Source organism: Pongo abelii, chromosome 4 (genome assembly GCF_028885655.2).
Source record: "Pongo abelii isolate AG06213 chromosome 4, NHGRI_mPonAbe1-v2.0_pri, whole genome shotgun sequence".
Lineage (NCBI taxonomy): Eukaryota > Metazoa > Chordata > Mammalia > Primates > Hominidae > Pongo > Pongo abelii.
In genome coordinates this window covers 179,733,498-179,747,052 of record NC_071989.2, presented here as the reverse complement: position 1 = coordinate 179,747,052, position 13,555 = coordinate 179,733,498, and the positions used below count along the sequence as shown (strand labels likewise).

Here is a 13,555-nt window from a genome sequence, read left to right as displayed (position 1 = left end):
ACACACCGAAATACAAAGACCAAGGACATTATGAAGAAGCTGCATCAACTAACGGGCAAAATAACCAGCTAGCATCATGATGACAGGATCAAATTCACACATAACAATATTAACTTTAAATGTAAATGGGCTAAATGCCCCAATAAAAAGACACAGACTGGCAAATTGGACAAAGAGTCAAGTCCCATCAGTGTACTGTATTCAAGAGACCCATCTCACATGCAAAGACATACACAGGCTCAAAATAAAGGGATGGTGGAAAATTTACCAAGCAAATGGAAAGCAAAAAAAAAAAAAAAAAAAAAAAAAAAGCAGGGGTTGCAATCCTAGTTTCTGACAAAACAGACTTTAAACCAACAAAGATCAAAAAAGACAAAGAAGGACATTACATAACGATAAACGGAAAAATTCAACATAATGAGCTATCCTAAATACATATGCAACCAATGCAGGAGCACCTAGATTCATAAAATGAGTTCTGAGAGACCTACAAAGAGACTTAAACTCCCACACAATAACAGTGGGAAAATTTAACACCCCACTGTCAAAATTAGGTAGATCAACAAGACAGAAAATTAACAAGGTTATTCAGGACTTGAACTCAGCTCTGGATCAAGGGGACCTAATAGATATCTACAGAACTCTCCACCCCAAAACAACAGAATATACATTCTTTTAGTGCCACATGGCGCTTAGTCTAAAATCAAACACATAATTGGAAGTAAAGCACTCCTCAGCAAATACAAAAGAACTGAAATCATAACAGTCTCACAGACCACAGGGCAATCAAAATTAGAACTCAAGATTAAGAAACTCACTCAAAACCACACAGCTCCACAGAAATTAACCTTGCTCCTGAATGACTCCTGGGTAAATAATGAAATTAATGCAGAAATCAAGAAATTCTACAAAACCAATGAGAACAAAGAGCCAACATACCAGAATCTCTGGGATGCAGCTATAGCAGCATTAAGAGGGAAATTTATAGCACTAAATGCCCACTTCAGAAAGTTAGAAAGATCTCAAAATCAACCCCCTAACATCACAACTAAATGTACTAGAGAAGCAAGAGCAAAGAAATCCAAAAGCTAGCACAAGACAAGAAATAACTAAGATCAGAGCAGAACTGAAGGAGATAGAGACATGAAAAATCCTTCAAAAAAAGTCAATGAATCCAGGAGCTGGTTTTTATAAAAACTTAGTAAAATAGATAGACTGCTAGCTAGACTAATAAAGGAGAAAAGAGAGAAGAATCAAATAGACACAATAAAAATGAAAAAGGATTATCACCACTGACCCCACAGAAATACAAACTACCATCAGAGAATACTATAAATACTTTTATGCAAATAAACTAGAAAATCTAGAAGAAATGGAAAAATTCCTGGACATACACACCCTCACAACACTAAACCAGGAAGAAGTAGAATCCTTGATTAGACCAATAAGTTCTAAAACTGAAGCAGTAAAAAAATAGCCTACCAACCAAAAAAGCCCAAGATCAGACAGATTCACAGCTGAATTCTACCACAGGTACAGAGAACCTGACACCATTCTTTCTGAAACTATTCCAAACAACTGAAAAGGAGGGACTCCTCCCTAACTCATTTTATGAGGCCAGCATCAGCCTGATACCAAAACCTGGCAGAGACACAACAAGAAAAGAAAACTGCAGGCCAGTATCCCTGATGAACATCGATGTCAAAATCCTCAATAAAATACTGGCAAACCAAATCCAGCAGCACATCAAAAAGCTGATCCAAGCCCAGTGCCATGGCTCACGCCTGTAATCCCAGCCCTTTGAGAGGCCAAGGTGGGTGGATCACCTGAGGTCAGTAGTTCAAGACCAGTCTGGCCAACGTGGCAAAACCCCGTCTCTACTAAAATACAAAAATCAGCCAGGCATGGTTTCACGTGCCTGTAGTCCCAGCTGCTTGGGAGGCTAAGGCAGGAGAATCTCGTGAACCTGGGAGGTGGAGGTTGCATCGAGCCAAGATTGCACCACTGCAATCCAGTCTGGGTGACAGAGTAAGACTCCGTCTCAAAAAAAGAAAAGAAAAAGAAAAAAAAAGCTTATCTACTACAACGAAGTCAACTTCATCCCTGGGATGCAAAGCTGGTTCAACATATGCAAATCAGTAAACATAATCCATCACATAAACAGAGCCAATGACAAAAACCACATGATTATCTCAATAGAATGAAGCAGAAAATGCCTTCAATAAAATTCAACAACCCTGCATGTTAAAAATTCTCAATAAACTAGGTATTGATGGAACATATCTCAAAATCATAAAAGCTATTTATGACAAACCCACAGTCAATGTCATACTGAATGGGCAAAAGCTGGAAGCATTCCCTTTGAAAATTGGCACAAGTCAAGGATACCCTCTCTCACCACTCCTATTCAACACAGTATTGGAAGTTCTGGCCAGGGCATTCAGGCAAAAGAAAGAAATAAAGGGTACTCAAATAGGAAGAGACAAAGTCAAATTGTCTCTGCAGACAACAGGATCCTACAATCTAGAAAACCGCATCATCTCAGCCCAAAAACTCCTTAAGCTGATAAGCAATTTCAGCAAAGTCTCACAATACAAAATCAATGTGCAAAATCACAAGCATTCCTATACACCAACAAGCAGAGAGCCAAATCATGAATGAACTCCCATTCACAACTGCTACAATGAAAATAAAATACTGAGGAATACAGCAAGGGACGTGAGGGACTTCTTCAAGAAGAAGTATAAACCACTGCTCGAGGAAATGAGAGGACACAAAAAAATGGAAAAACATTCCATCCTCATGGACAAGGAGAATCAATATTGTGAAAATGGACATACTGCTCAAAGTAATTTATAGATTCAATGCTATTCCCATCAAACTACCACTGACATTCTTCACAGAATTAGAAAAAACTACCTTAAAATTCATATGGAACCAAAAAAGAGCCCGTATAGCCAAGACAATCCTAAGCAAAAAGAACAAAGTTGGAGGCATCACACTACATGACTTCAGACTATACTGCAAGGCTACAGTAACTAAAACAGCATGGTACTGGTACCAAAACAGACACATAGACCAATAGAACAGAATAGAGACCTCAGAAATAAGACCACACATCTACAACCATCTGATCTTCAACAACCTGACAAAAACAAGCAATGGGGAGAGAATTCCCTATTAATAAATGGTGCTGGGAAAACTGGTTAGCCATATGCAGAAAACTGTAACTGGGCCCCTTTCTTACATTTTATACAAAAATCAACTCAAGATGGATTAAAGACTTATAATATCATTCAGGACATAGGCATGGGCAAAGATTTTATGATGAAATTGCCAAAAGCAATTGCAACAAAAACCAAAATTGACAAATGGGATCTAATTAAAGAGCTTCTTCTACACAGCAAAAGAAACTATCATCAGAGTGAACAGGCAATCTACAGAATGGGAGAAAATTTTTGCAATCAACCCATGTGACAGAATTTACATGGAACCTTAAACAAATTTAAAGAAAAAAACAACCCCATCAAAAAGAGGGCAAACGTAGTGGCCAGGCATGGTGGCTCACACCTGTAATCCCAGCACTTCGGGAGGCGGAGGCAGGCAGATCATGAGGTCATGAGTTCGAGACCAGCCTGGCCAACATAGTGAAACCCTGTCTCTACTAAAAATACAAAAATTAGCCAGGTATGGTGGCAGGCGCCTGTAATTCCAGCTACTTGGGAGGCTAAGGCAGGAGAATCGCTTGAACCCGGGAGGTGGAGGTTGCAATGTGCAAAGATTGTGCCATTGCACTCCAGTCTAGACGACAGTGCAAGACTCCATCTCATAAGAAAAAAAAGTGGACAAAGGACATGAACAGACACTTCTCAAAAGAAGACATTTATGTGGCCAAGAAACACATGAAAAAAAGTTCAGCATCACTGATCATTAGAAAAATGCAAATCAAAACCACAACGAGATACCATCTCACACCAGTCAGAATGGTGATTATTAAAAAGTCAAGAACAACAGATGCTGGCCAAGCTGGGGAGAAACAGAAATGCTTTTCTACTGTTGGTGGGAATGTAAATTAGTTCAACCATTGTGGAAGACAGTGTGGCGATTCCTCAAGGACCTAGAACCAGAAATATCATTTGACCCAGCAATCCCATTACTGGGTATATACTCAAAGGAATATAAATCATTCTATTATAAAGATACATGCATATGTATGTTTACTGCAGCACTATTCACAATAGCAAAGACATGAAAGCAACCCAAATGCCCACTGATGGTAGACTGGATAAAGAAAATGTGGTACATATACACCATGGAATACTATGCAGCCATAAAAACAAATGAGATCATGTCCTTTGCTGGGACATGGCTGACGCTGGAAGCCATTATCCTCAGCAAGCTAATGCAGGAACAGAAAACCAAACACCAAATGTTCTCACCCATAAGTGGAAGCTGAACAATGAAGACACATGGACACAGGGAGGGGAACAACACATACAGGGGGCCTGTTGTGGGGGTGAGGGAAGGGAGAGAGAGCATCAGGACAAATAGCTAATGCATGCGGAGCTTAATACCTAGGTGTCAGGTCGACAGGTGCAGCAAACCACCACGACATATGTATACCTATGTAACAAACACGCACGTTCTGCACATGTATCTCAGAACTTAAAGTAAAATTAAATATGTATTTATATACAAAAATAAAAACGGGTCCCTTTTTCCCTCTCATGATCAACCTAAGAAGTCTTTTCCTTCATCTAATAAATTTGGAGCACTGAATTTTAGAACTGATAATACTCAGTATAATTAATAAACTGATCCTGCTGGCATGCATTCATCTAGGCCTAAGATTCTTTGAAGTAGACTTTGACTGCAAAAAGAATTAGGCCAAGAAATAGTAATAGACCTGTTTAACAAAAGGCAGCAAAAATGAGACTAGTAACAGTGCCTATCTCATATGTTTGGAGGATTAAGAGTTAGTGTCATGTAACTTCTGGTACACAGTTGTTTTCAACATTACCTAATAATATTGTAATGATTTTAATTATATCCCCTTAAAATATATGTCCATGTCCCAACTCCAGTACCTATAAATGTGACCTTATTTGGAAACAGGGTCTTCACAAATCCTTAATTAAGAATCTTGGTATGAGATCATGCTGGATTTACAGTAGGCCCTAAATCCACTGACTGGTATTCTTATAAGAGAAAGGAGGGAGATTTGAGATGCAGAGACATAGCAGGGAAGACCACATGAAGATGTAGGCAGAGACTAGAGTGATGTTTCTGCAAGCCAAGGAACAATGAAGATTGCCAGCAGCCATCAGAAGCAGCTGGGCGAAAGGCATGAAATGGTTTCTCCTTCAGGGCCTCCAGAAGGGACCAAACCTTTGTATGTTTCAGATTTCTTGCCGCCAGATCTATGAAAATATATCTGTATTAAGGCATGGTGGCACATGCCTGTAATCCCAGCTACTCTGTAGGCTGAGGCAGTAGGCTTGAGCCCAGGAGTTCAAGGCCAGCCTGGGAAACATAGCGAGACTCCCAACTCAAAAAAAAAAAAGTGTTGTGAGCCCTGGAAAAGTAATATTAATAGTAATCAATTTAATAGCACCTAAATAAACCCATTTGGAAAGATAATGGAAAAGTCTGGAAATTATTTGTCTGTTTTGTTTTACTGATATAAAGAACCTCAAGAAAGAACAGACCTGGGGTGTATTTACATAGTATTTAAATCAACAATGTTACCAATCACTTTTTTTCCGAAGATATTTCAAATTATTAACAAATGAAAAAGGCCATCCAAGATAAAAAGGGAAAGGTTTAAATTTTCTTTTACGAAAGACTCAAAGGGAAAATCAAGTTATTCTTTCACTGTAATGGTAACAAACATGTACCTGGTATACTAAAAACCTTTTTAGAGAGGGATACACACACAAAGACCCTTCCCCTGGTAGAAAGGTATTATCTAGACATATAAAGCAATTAAACCCACAATATGGTGGTTACTAAACAATCAAGCAATCTTCTGTTTAGCACTTCATTTTCTAAGGAAACTTTATTTTTCATAGTAAACTGATAAATTTTCATCTTAGTTTTATGCATTGATATCTGAGAATATGATTAATATGAGAATGGTCTCAGAAAAATGGATCCCTTCTCAATTAGTTGACAAATCAGGTTTGAGTTCTTAAAGCTTCTACAAGTCTTAATGATAACATTAGAAGCCCATATAAATAACTAAGAGGTAAAACAAAGAAGTGGACATCATTCATCTCCCACAGAGTAACTATCAAATACAAACAGACAGGCCAGGCATGGTGGCTCACACCTGTAATCTCAGCACTTTGAGGGGCAAAGGTGGGTGAACTGTTTTGAGCTCAGGAGTTTGAGACCAGCCTGGCCAATGTGGCAAAATGCCATCTCTTCAAAAAATACAAAAAAAAAAAAAAAAAAAATCAGCCAGGTGTGGTAGCACATGCCTGTAGTCCCAGCTACTTGGGAGGCTGAGGTGGGAGGATTTCTTAAGCCCAGGAGGCAGAGGTTGAAGCAAGCCGAGATCCCACCACTGCACTCCAGCCTGGGTAACAGAGCAAGACCCTGTCTAAAAAACCACACACACAAAAAAAAACAGACAGCATCCAACTTTCATACCCTAGGAGACAATGATGTAATCTTAACCATAGTCTAAATAAGGATCTTCCAAATTATTCTGGACTTATTTCTGGCCTTTGTACCTGACACAGAATTGGCCCCTAAATGATGAGTTATTTTTATATAGCAAGTAAAAACTCACACACACATGTAACTGTCAACAGGTGAATGCTGAGTAAAAGCCACACATGTTGATAGTCACGCATGCAACTATCAATAGATGAATGCTGGAGAGTGTATATTGTATGGTTCTTAAGAAACAGAAAGCAAATCAGTGATTTCCTGGCTGGGAGGGAGGACAGCAGAGGAGTGGGGGAAAAACAGAGATTACAAAGGGGCACAAGAGCACAGGGGGGATGGATATGTTCATTTTCTTGATTTTGGTGACAATTTCACAGATGTATACATATGTCAAAACCCATCCAATTGCACAGTTTACACACATTTTATTATCAATTGTACTTCAGTAAAGCTGAAAAAAGAAACAAATGTTCTCTAATAGTAAAACATTAATAAGCCACAAAAATCCTCTTCAATTGAATTTAAAGATCTTTTCAATTATTTTCCTGTATCTTTCCTGCCTTCTGGAATTAAGCTTCTTGATTACAATAAACAGAAACTGCCTTCATTTTGAAGTTACTCATTTCCCACAAACTCTTTTTTTTCTTCCTCTTACTACCTTTTCCTGAGTATCCCTGAAGGCTTTTACCTGGATCTCTTGGAATTCTTCCTTCTTAAAATGAAATAGATAATATTTGTTTTAGTGCTTTATAGTTTACAAAAGTATTTCCACCTTTTTTTCAAACCAATCCTGAAAAATAGGCTCTTGTGAAGTATGTATTTTCAGTATATTTATTCTACAGATTTAAAAAACTAAAGCTGAGATCAAATATACATAAATTCCTCAAGATTAGAGATAAATAATCAAATTCTGAGTCAAATACAAGTCTACAGACCCCAAATACATGTTGTCTCCCCCAACCTGCCCAAATTGCCACTCTTTATTTCCATCATCATCAACCTGGAGATGATGTCCTAGTTCACACTTCAAGAGACAGGGTCTTGCTATGTTGCCCAGGCTGGTGTGCAATAGCTATGCACGGGCATGGTCCCACTACAGATCAGCACTAGAGTTTTGACCAGCTCCGTCTCTGACCTGGGCCAGTTCATCGTTCCTTAGGCAACCTGGTGGTCCCCCATTCCCATATTGATGTGAGGTCAATATTATTGATGAACTTAGTGGAGACACTTGATCGGTGGAGCACACTACAATACAGCCCAGAACCCCTAAGCTCAAGTGATCCCCCTACCTCAGCCTCCCAAGTAGCTGGGACTACAGGCACACACCACCATGCCTGGTAGTCCATACTTTTAGCCCTGTCTGTTCACCATCTTTACATTTGTGTACAAATTTCTTTCTCTTGGAAATCTAGAAAGATGTAAAAAAATCACCCAAAAATGTCACAAACAGAATTGAACATGCTTTCCACTTTAAGTGTCCCTTCTTTTTTTTGTTGTTGAGATGGAGTCTCACTCTGTCGCCCAGGCAAGAGTGCAGTGGTGCGATCTCGGCTCACTGCAAGCTCCACCTCCCGGGTTCACACCATTCTTCTGCCTCAGCCTCCCAATTAGCTGGGACTACAGGTGCCCGCCACCACGCCCAGCTAATTTTGTGTATTTTTAGTAGACATGGGGTTTCACGGTGTTAGCCAGGATGGTCTCGATTTCCTGACCTCGTGACCCACCCGCCTCAGCCTCCCAAAGTGCTGGGATTACAGGCGTGAACCACCGCGCCGGGCCTAAGTGTCCCTTCTTCTCAGTAGTTTCAGATTTCTAGACCAGAGTGTAGATTTACAAGCTCAATGTTATCTTTTGCTTCTCCCTCTCCTTAGTCTCCTTTGTACCTCCTGTATAGTAACAGATTTGGTCTTGCCATAAGAGACATCTGACCTTTGCTTCTGAAAGGTAATGTATATCATACCTGATAGGAATGTTTTTATTTAGGGGGGGGCTGGCCATACCCAATAGTGGTAGGTTGGGGGCTGGCCACACCAGAAACACCAACTACGTGTTTAGGGTCGGGACTTTGGGTCACAAGGTAATAGTCAACCTAGGACTGATTTCAAACACGTGGGCAATCAATCAATCATACCTAAGAACTGAAGCCCCAATAAAAACCCTGTATAATGAAGTCTGGGTGAGCTTACCCAGTTTGCAATAATTAGTGCATATTGCCATATATTGATGCAGGGAGCACAACGTGTCCTGAGGCCAACAGAAGCTTAGTTTTGAAACCTGCACAGATTTTGCCGTGTCACCTTCCTTTGACCAATTTTAATCTGTATCCTGTCCCTGTAACAAACTGCAACTGAGTATGACAACTTTCGGTGAATTCTATGAGTCAACTACTGAACCTGAGGGTGGTTTTGGGAAACCCCCAAACTTGCACTTGGTCTGAGAAGAAAGGGCAGTCTTGTGGACTCTGCCCTCAAATCTCAGTACGGCTAATTCCAGGGACATACCTAATTTGTCATAAAGTCCTCCCAATTATTCTTCTATAAAGACTCAACTCTACACCTCCCCGTGATATTCACAGACACTAGATCAAGCAATATTTTCTAACTGTGGCTGCCAGGGCCAGGGATTTCTCAAGGGGCTCCTCTGGGAATGCGAGTAGAGAGTAGTGGGGTCTTAGAAATGTCATGGTTCGATTTGAAAACCACTGGTCCAACAGTGTGGACACAACCTTTGGAATCTGCCACTCACTTATTAAGTGACCTCGGGCAAGTAATTTAACCTTTCTAAGCCTTGCTGTTAAAACTGCAAACAGGGCCGGGCGCGGTGGCTCACTCCTGTAATCCTAGCACTTTGGGAGGCCGAAGTGGGCGGATCACCAGAGGTCAGGAATTCGAGATCAGCCTGGCCAACATGGTGAAACCCTGTCTCTACTAAAAATACAAAAATTAGCTGGGTGTGGTGGCTTGCAACTGTAATCCCAGCTACCCAGGAGGCTGAGGCAAGAGAATCACTGGAACCCGGGAGGCAGAGGCTGCAGTTAGCCGAGATTCCACCACTGCACTCCAGCCTGGGCGAGCAAGACTCTGTCTCAAAATACAAACAACAACAACAACAAAAAACCGCAAACAGCAATATCTACCTTCCAAAATAATTGTGAGAATGAAGATAGAAAAGATGGGGAAAGCCTAATCCAGTGCCTGCCATACAGAAGATCCACAATAAATTATAAATAATCTCTCCGGTTACTGGTGAATATAAAAGACCATACTGATCTTCTATAGTTTCTTCCATTCAAGTCCACACTGCCAGAATGGTCATTCCCACATACCTTTTTTCATGTTATAATTGCATTTAAAAATAATAGTTCTCAATCACATCTAGATCAAATCAGGTAGCTTGACTGGAGATTAAGAAGCATGGCTATATTTCCTGCTTCTTAAACAGCCCTAAGCAAAAAAGTTGGATCAACTGAGTCCCTTAAATTTTTCCTAACATTCTCTCGATTCTCACTAAGGTACCTCTGTTCTATCTAAAGTGCCTACCTCTTACTTATTCTCAATTCTATCTTTTTCCTCACTCTGCCCCCTTATCTAAATTGCCTGTCAGGGAATCCAGACCTATTAATTCCTTTGGGACAGGGTATCCTAATTCACAGCTTCCTAACCAGAATGCAACTGCTTTGAATGATTCACAGGTATGCCTGAGATATTGATCCCTCTGCTCTCCAGGCAGCAGGGGCAGAGCTTGAGACATTGGAGAAAGTGCACACTGATGGCCTTCGGCAATGAGCGGTTTATGTTAATGAAACACACAATTAACATTTTTTATGTAAGTCATGATGTGAAAAAGATGTTGACCAGTACCCTAACCTCACCCTACACAAATCTGCTTCTTTACTCATCATCTTGATGGCATAATTTTTGCCTAGCTGCCCTTTTGGGTAAGTGACAATAAGACAGAGGTAATGGGGAACACGGAACTTGTGAGTTATGAGGCCTACTCTAACTCTGTAACGTTGGGCAAGTCACAACTGTTTTAAGACTCAGTGTCTTCAGAATAAAATGTATATATGCACACTTTTTAAGTTAGTGGCAGGGCTCAACTCTATAATGACACGAAAACTCAAAATGCTAGGTACTGGTTATCACTATTAACAAATGTTCCTTGAGTTAACTGATGAACAATATGATCCTATGTGCTAAAAAGAATTCAAACGGAGAAATTTCAGTTTTTTTCTAGTCAACAAAACTGTCTGATCTTTTATTTGTCCAACTCCACTTTTAAGCTGTCTACAGGAATGTACTGTGAAGCACTTATGTTGGAATGTACTGTGAAGTACATTCCTGCAAAACCAATATGGGTAGTTTTGACATCAGCAGCTAATTTTTCCAACACTGTGCCTAAATATGAAGAAGTCTTCCAGGACTTGGTGATTTACTATACATCATCTTTCCATGTATGAAAAAATTCCAAAGTTCCACCATACCTTTTAATTTACTCTCAAGATTTACTCGGGCTCTGTGAACATCTGATTACCTATTTACAATCCATAAATCCTCCTTGTAAGATTCTTCCTGTGAAAATTTCCCAGAGGGCATATTTACTAAAGTGGTAATACATTATTTTGACCTGAGGACCCTTAGAAATGGCACGAAATCAAAAGGTAATGTGTGGGGCTTACTACATAACATTGTAGAACTGTCGATTATCAGACAGTAGCTGGTTTTAAAAAAAGACCCTTTAGAAGAATCAATAAATCAGCCAAGTTATAAGTCAATGTGATCACAGGGGGTTCAAAGAAGTCTACAAGGGGAATGAGATTTTTAGATACACTATCACCATATTATGAAATTCCCTTCCCTCCCCGGGGTCATCTCCTGCCACCCACTGCCTCCCCTGGTCCCATTCCTTTGTCCCAACCAGACTGAACTTTCTGCAGTACACCATGTTCTTCCACAATTCTTTGCCTTGGCTCACACTGTCCTTCTACCTCCATATCCTTCCCTTCCTCTTCACCTGGCAAACACCTACGACTCTTTCAAGGACCAGTAGACTGCAAGTTCCCTAAGAGTAGAAACCACAGAGTTTTGTTCAGAGCTATTGTATCTTCAGCGCCTAGCATAGTAGGCGCTCAATAATTAATAAATGGAAGAATGGAGGCTCAAAGAATCTTAAAGCATCTCTCAGCTAAGAGCATAACAGCTCTGCTTCACTCTTTCTCAACATACACATTTGGCTGGCTGCCCCCTTTCCTGTACTCTCATGATACTGTGACTATTTCTACCATACATTTTTCACTTCTACCGTAATTCTCTGTTAACTGTATGAGGGCGAGGATAGTAAGATGTCATCCTTTATCCCTAGAACTTTCCACAGTGCTTGAGACACAGTGGGGAGATAATAAATGTTTGCTGAATAACTGAACGGGGATGTCAGAGCAGCCCGAGGATACACAAGCACGCGTCCCATCTTCGTAGCCTCTGCGATCCTCGCGTCCGCGTCCGCGCCCGCGCCCGCGCCCGCGCCCGGCCCGGGTTTCCTCCTCCGAAGAAGCGGCCGCGTAGCCCTCCCTCGCAACTCCCCCCAGACGCAGCCCCTGTCTCCTCTGGCCAATTAAAGTCCAACTGCTGCCGCCGCTCCTTCGGTGGATCCCAAGCCCCCGCTCCGGCTGGGGCTCAACTGTGTGGAGGGAGGCTGACGACAGAGCCGCGCCGGCGACGCGGCGGGAAGGCGGGAAGGCTGCCCCACCGCTCGGCAGCCGCGCGAGGCGCGCGAAAGCCGGCCCAGTTGGGACTCCCACCTGCCTCGGCGCCACTAAAGCCGCGGTCAGCGCGCGTGCTGCCGGCGTCCACACCTTCCTCGGGACCAGCCCTGGGCCTGTCCCCCGCCCCCTCCACCCGCCGCCTCCAACCCAGGCTCGGCCGCCCCTTTCTCGGGCTCCGGCCCGGGCCTGGGGTGTGCAGCCCAGACCAGTGTCCCGGTCCCCGGCTAGGGACAGAGGCAGGGGCTGGGACTCCGGGGACACCGGCCCACGGCCCTGCGGCCTCCGCCGCTGTCCTCGGCCCTCGGTCTCCAGACGCGTCCCGCCGGGTTCCCAGGGCGGCGGAGCGCGGGACCGCGGCGCAGAGCACACTGACCTGGAAGTGCAGCGCCATCTTCCCAGGAGGCGGCGCCGGCCGGCCGGTCGGCACCCAGCGCCCGAGGGGAGGGAGCAGAGGCGGGCGCCGCGGAAGCCCCAGCCGCCTGCGGGGTCCCTGCGCCGCTCGTCCTTCGCAGCCTCAGCCAGGCTCGGCGTCCGCATTCGAAGCGCTGGAGGGGCGGGACTGGGAGGGACGGGGCCGGGCGACGGAGGCGGTGCACGGGGCGGGGCCGATAGGGGCGTGTCCTCCGGGAATCTCAACCGTCCCTTGCGCTCAAGTTTCAACCGGCGTGTGTTGGTGGGTCATGACCTTCCACCTCTGCCCTTTGACACAACTACCACGACCCACCTGTCAGCCGTGGACCCTGACTCATAAGTCTTCCAAAGGCTCTCTTGACCCCTGACCCTCAAAATACAACTATCGCCCATGACTCCTGACCCCTGCATCTCCACAGATTTTCTTGTCTCCTAACAGCCACGAACCACAGACACACACAAGCCATAACCTTTGACTCCCACATGCCAGCTGTTGCCCTTGACCCCTGACTCCCAGGGCCCAAATTCCACTGTTGCTTAACAATGTTTTTAACTTGATTTTGGTTAAAATTAAAACGACCATGTCTACATGCTGTTAAGTTGTAAAATTCAAGCTTTACCTCTTATTCTTTGTCTGCATTTTGTTTAATATGAACTTATGTTTTACAACAAATGATTCCACTGCAATGAGAATTTATTGGAGCAGAA

At 42.8% G+C, this 13,555-nt stretch overlaps 1 protein-coding gene across 12 annotated transcripts in view; it reads right to left on the bottom strand.

The window, feature by feature from the left end:
- RANBP17 (RAN binding protein 17) overlaps positions 1 to 13,006 on the bottom strand; it is a 434,785-nt gene extending 421,779 nt beyond the window's left edge. For 6 of the 12 annotated variants that reach the window (XM_054556220.2, XM_054556221.2, XM_054556223.2 and 3 more), the window contains exon 1: positions 12,810 to 12,969. In XM_054556220.2, coding sequence (XP_054412195.1) covers positions 12,810 to 12,827 — 18 coding nt within the window. In that variant the 5' untranslated portion in view covers positions 12,828 to 12,969. Of the gene's footprint in view, positions 1 to 12,809 lie in introns of all 12 variants that reach the window. The other 6 variants (XM_002816186.5, XM_054556222.2, XM_054556228.2 and 3 more) reach the window with 4 other exon arrangements.
- Positions 13,007 to 13,555: the final 549 nt, after the last annotated feature.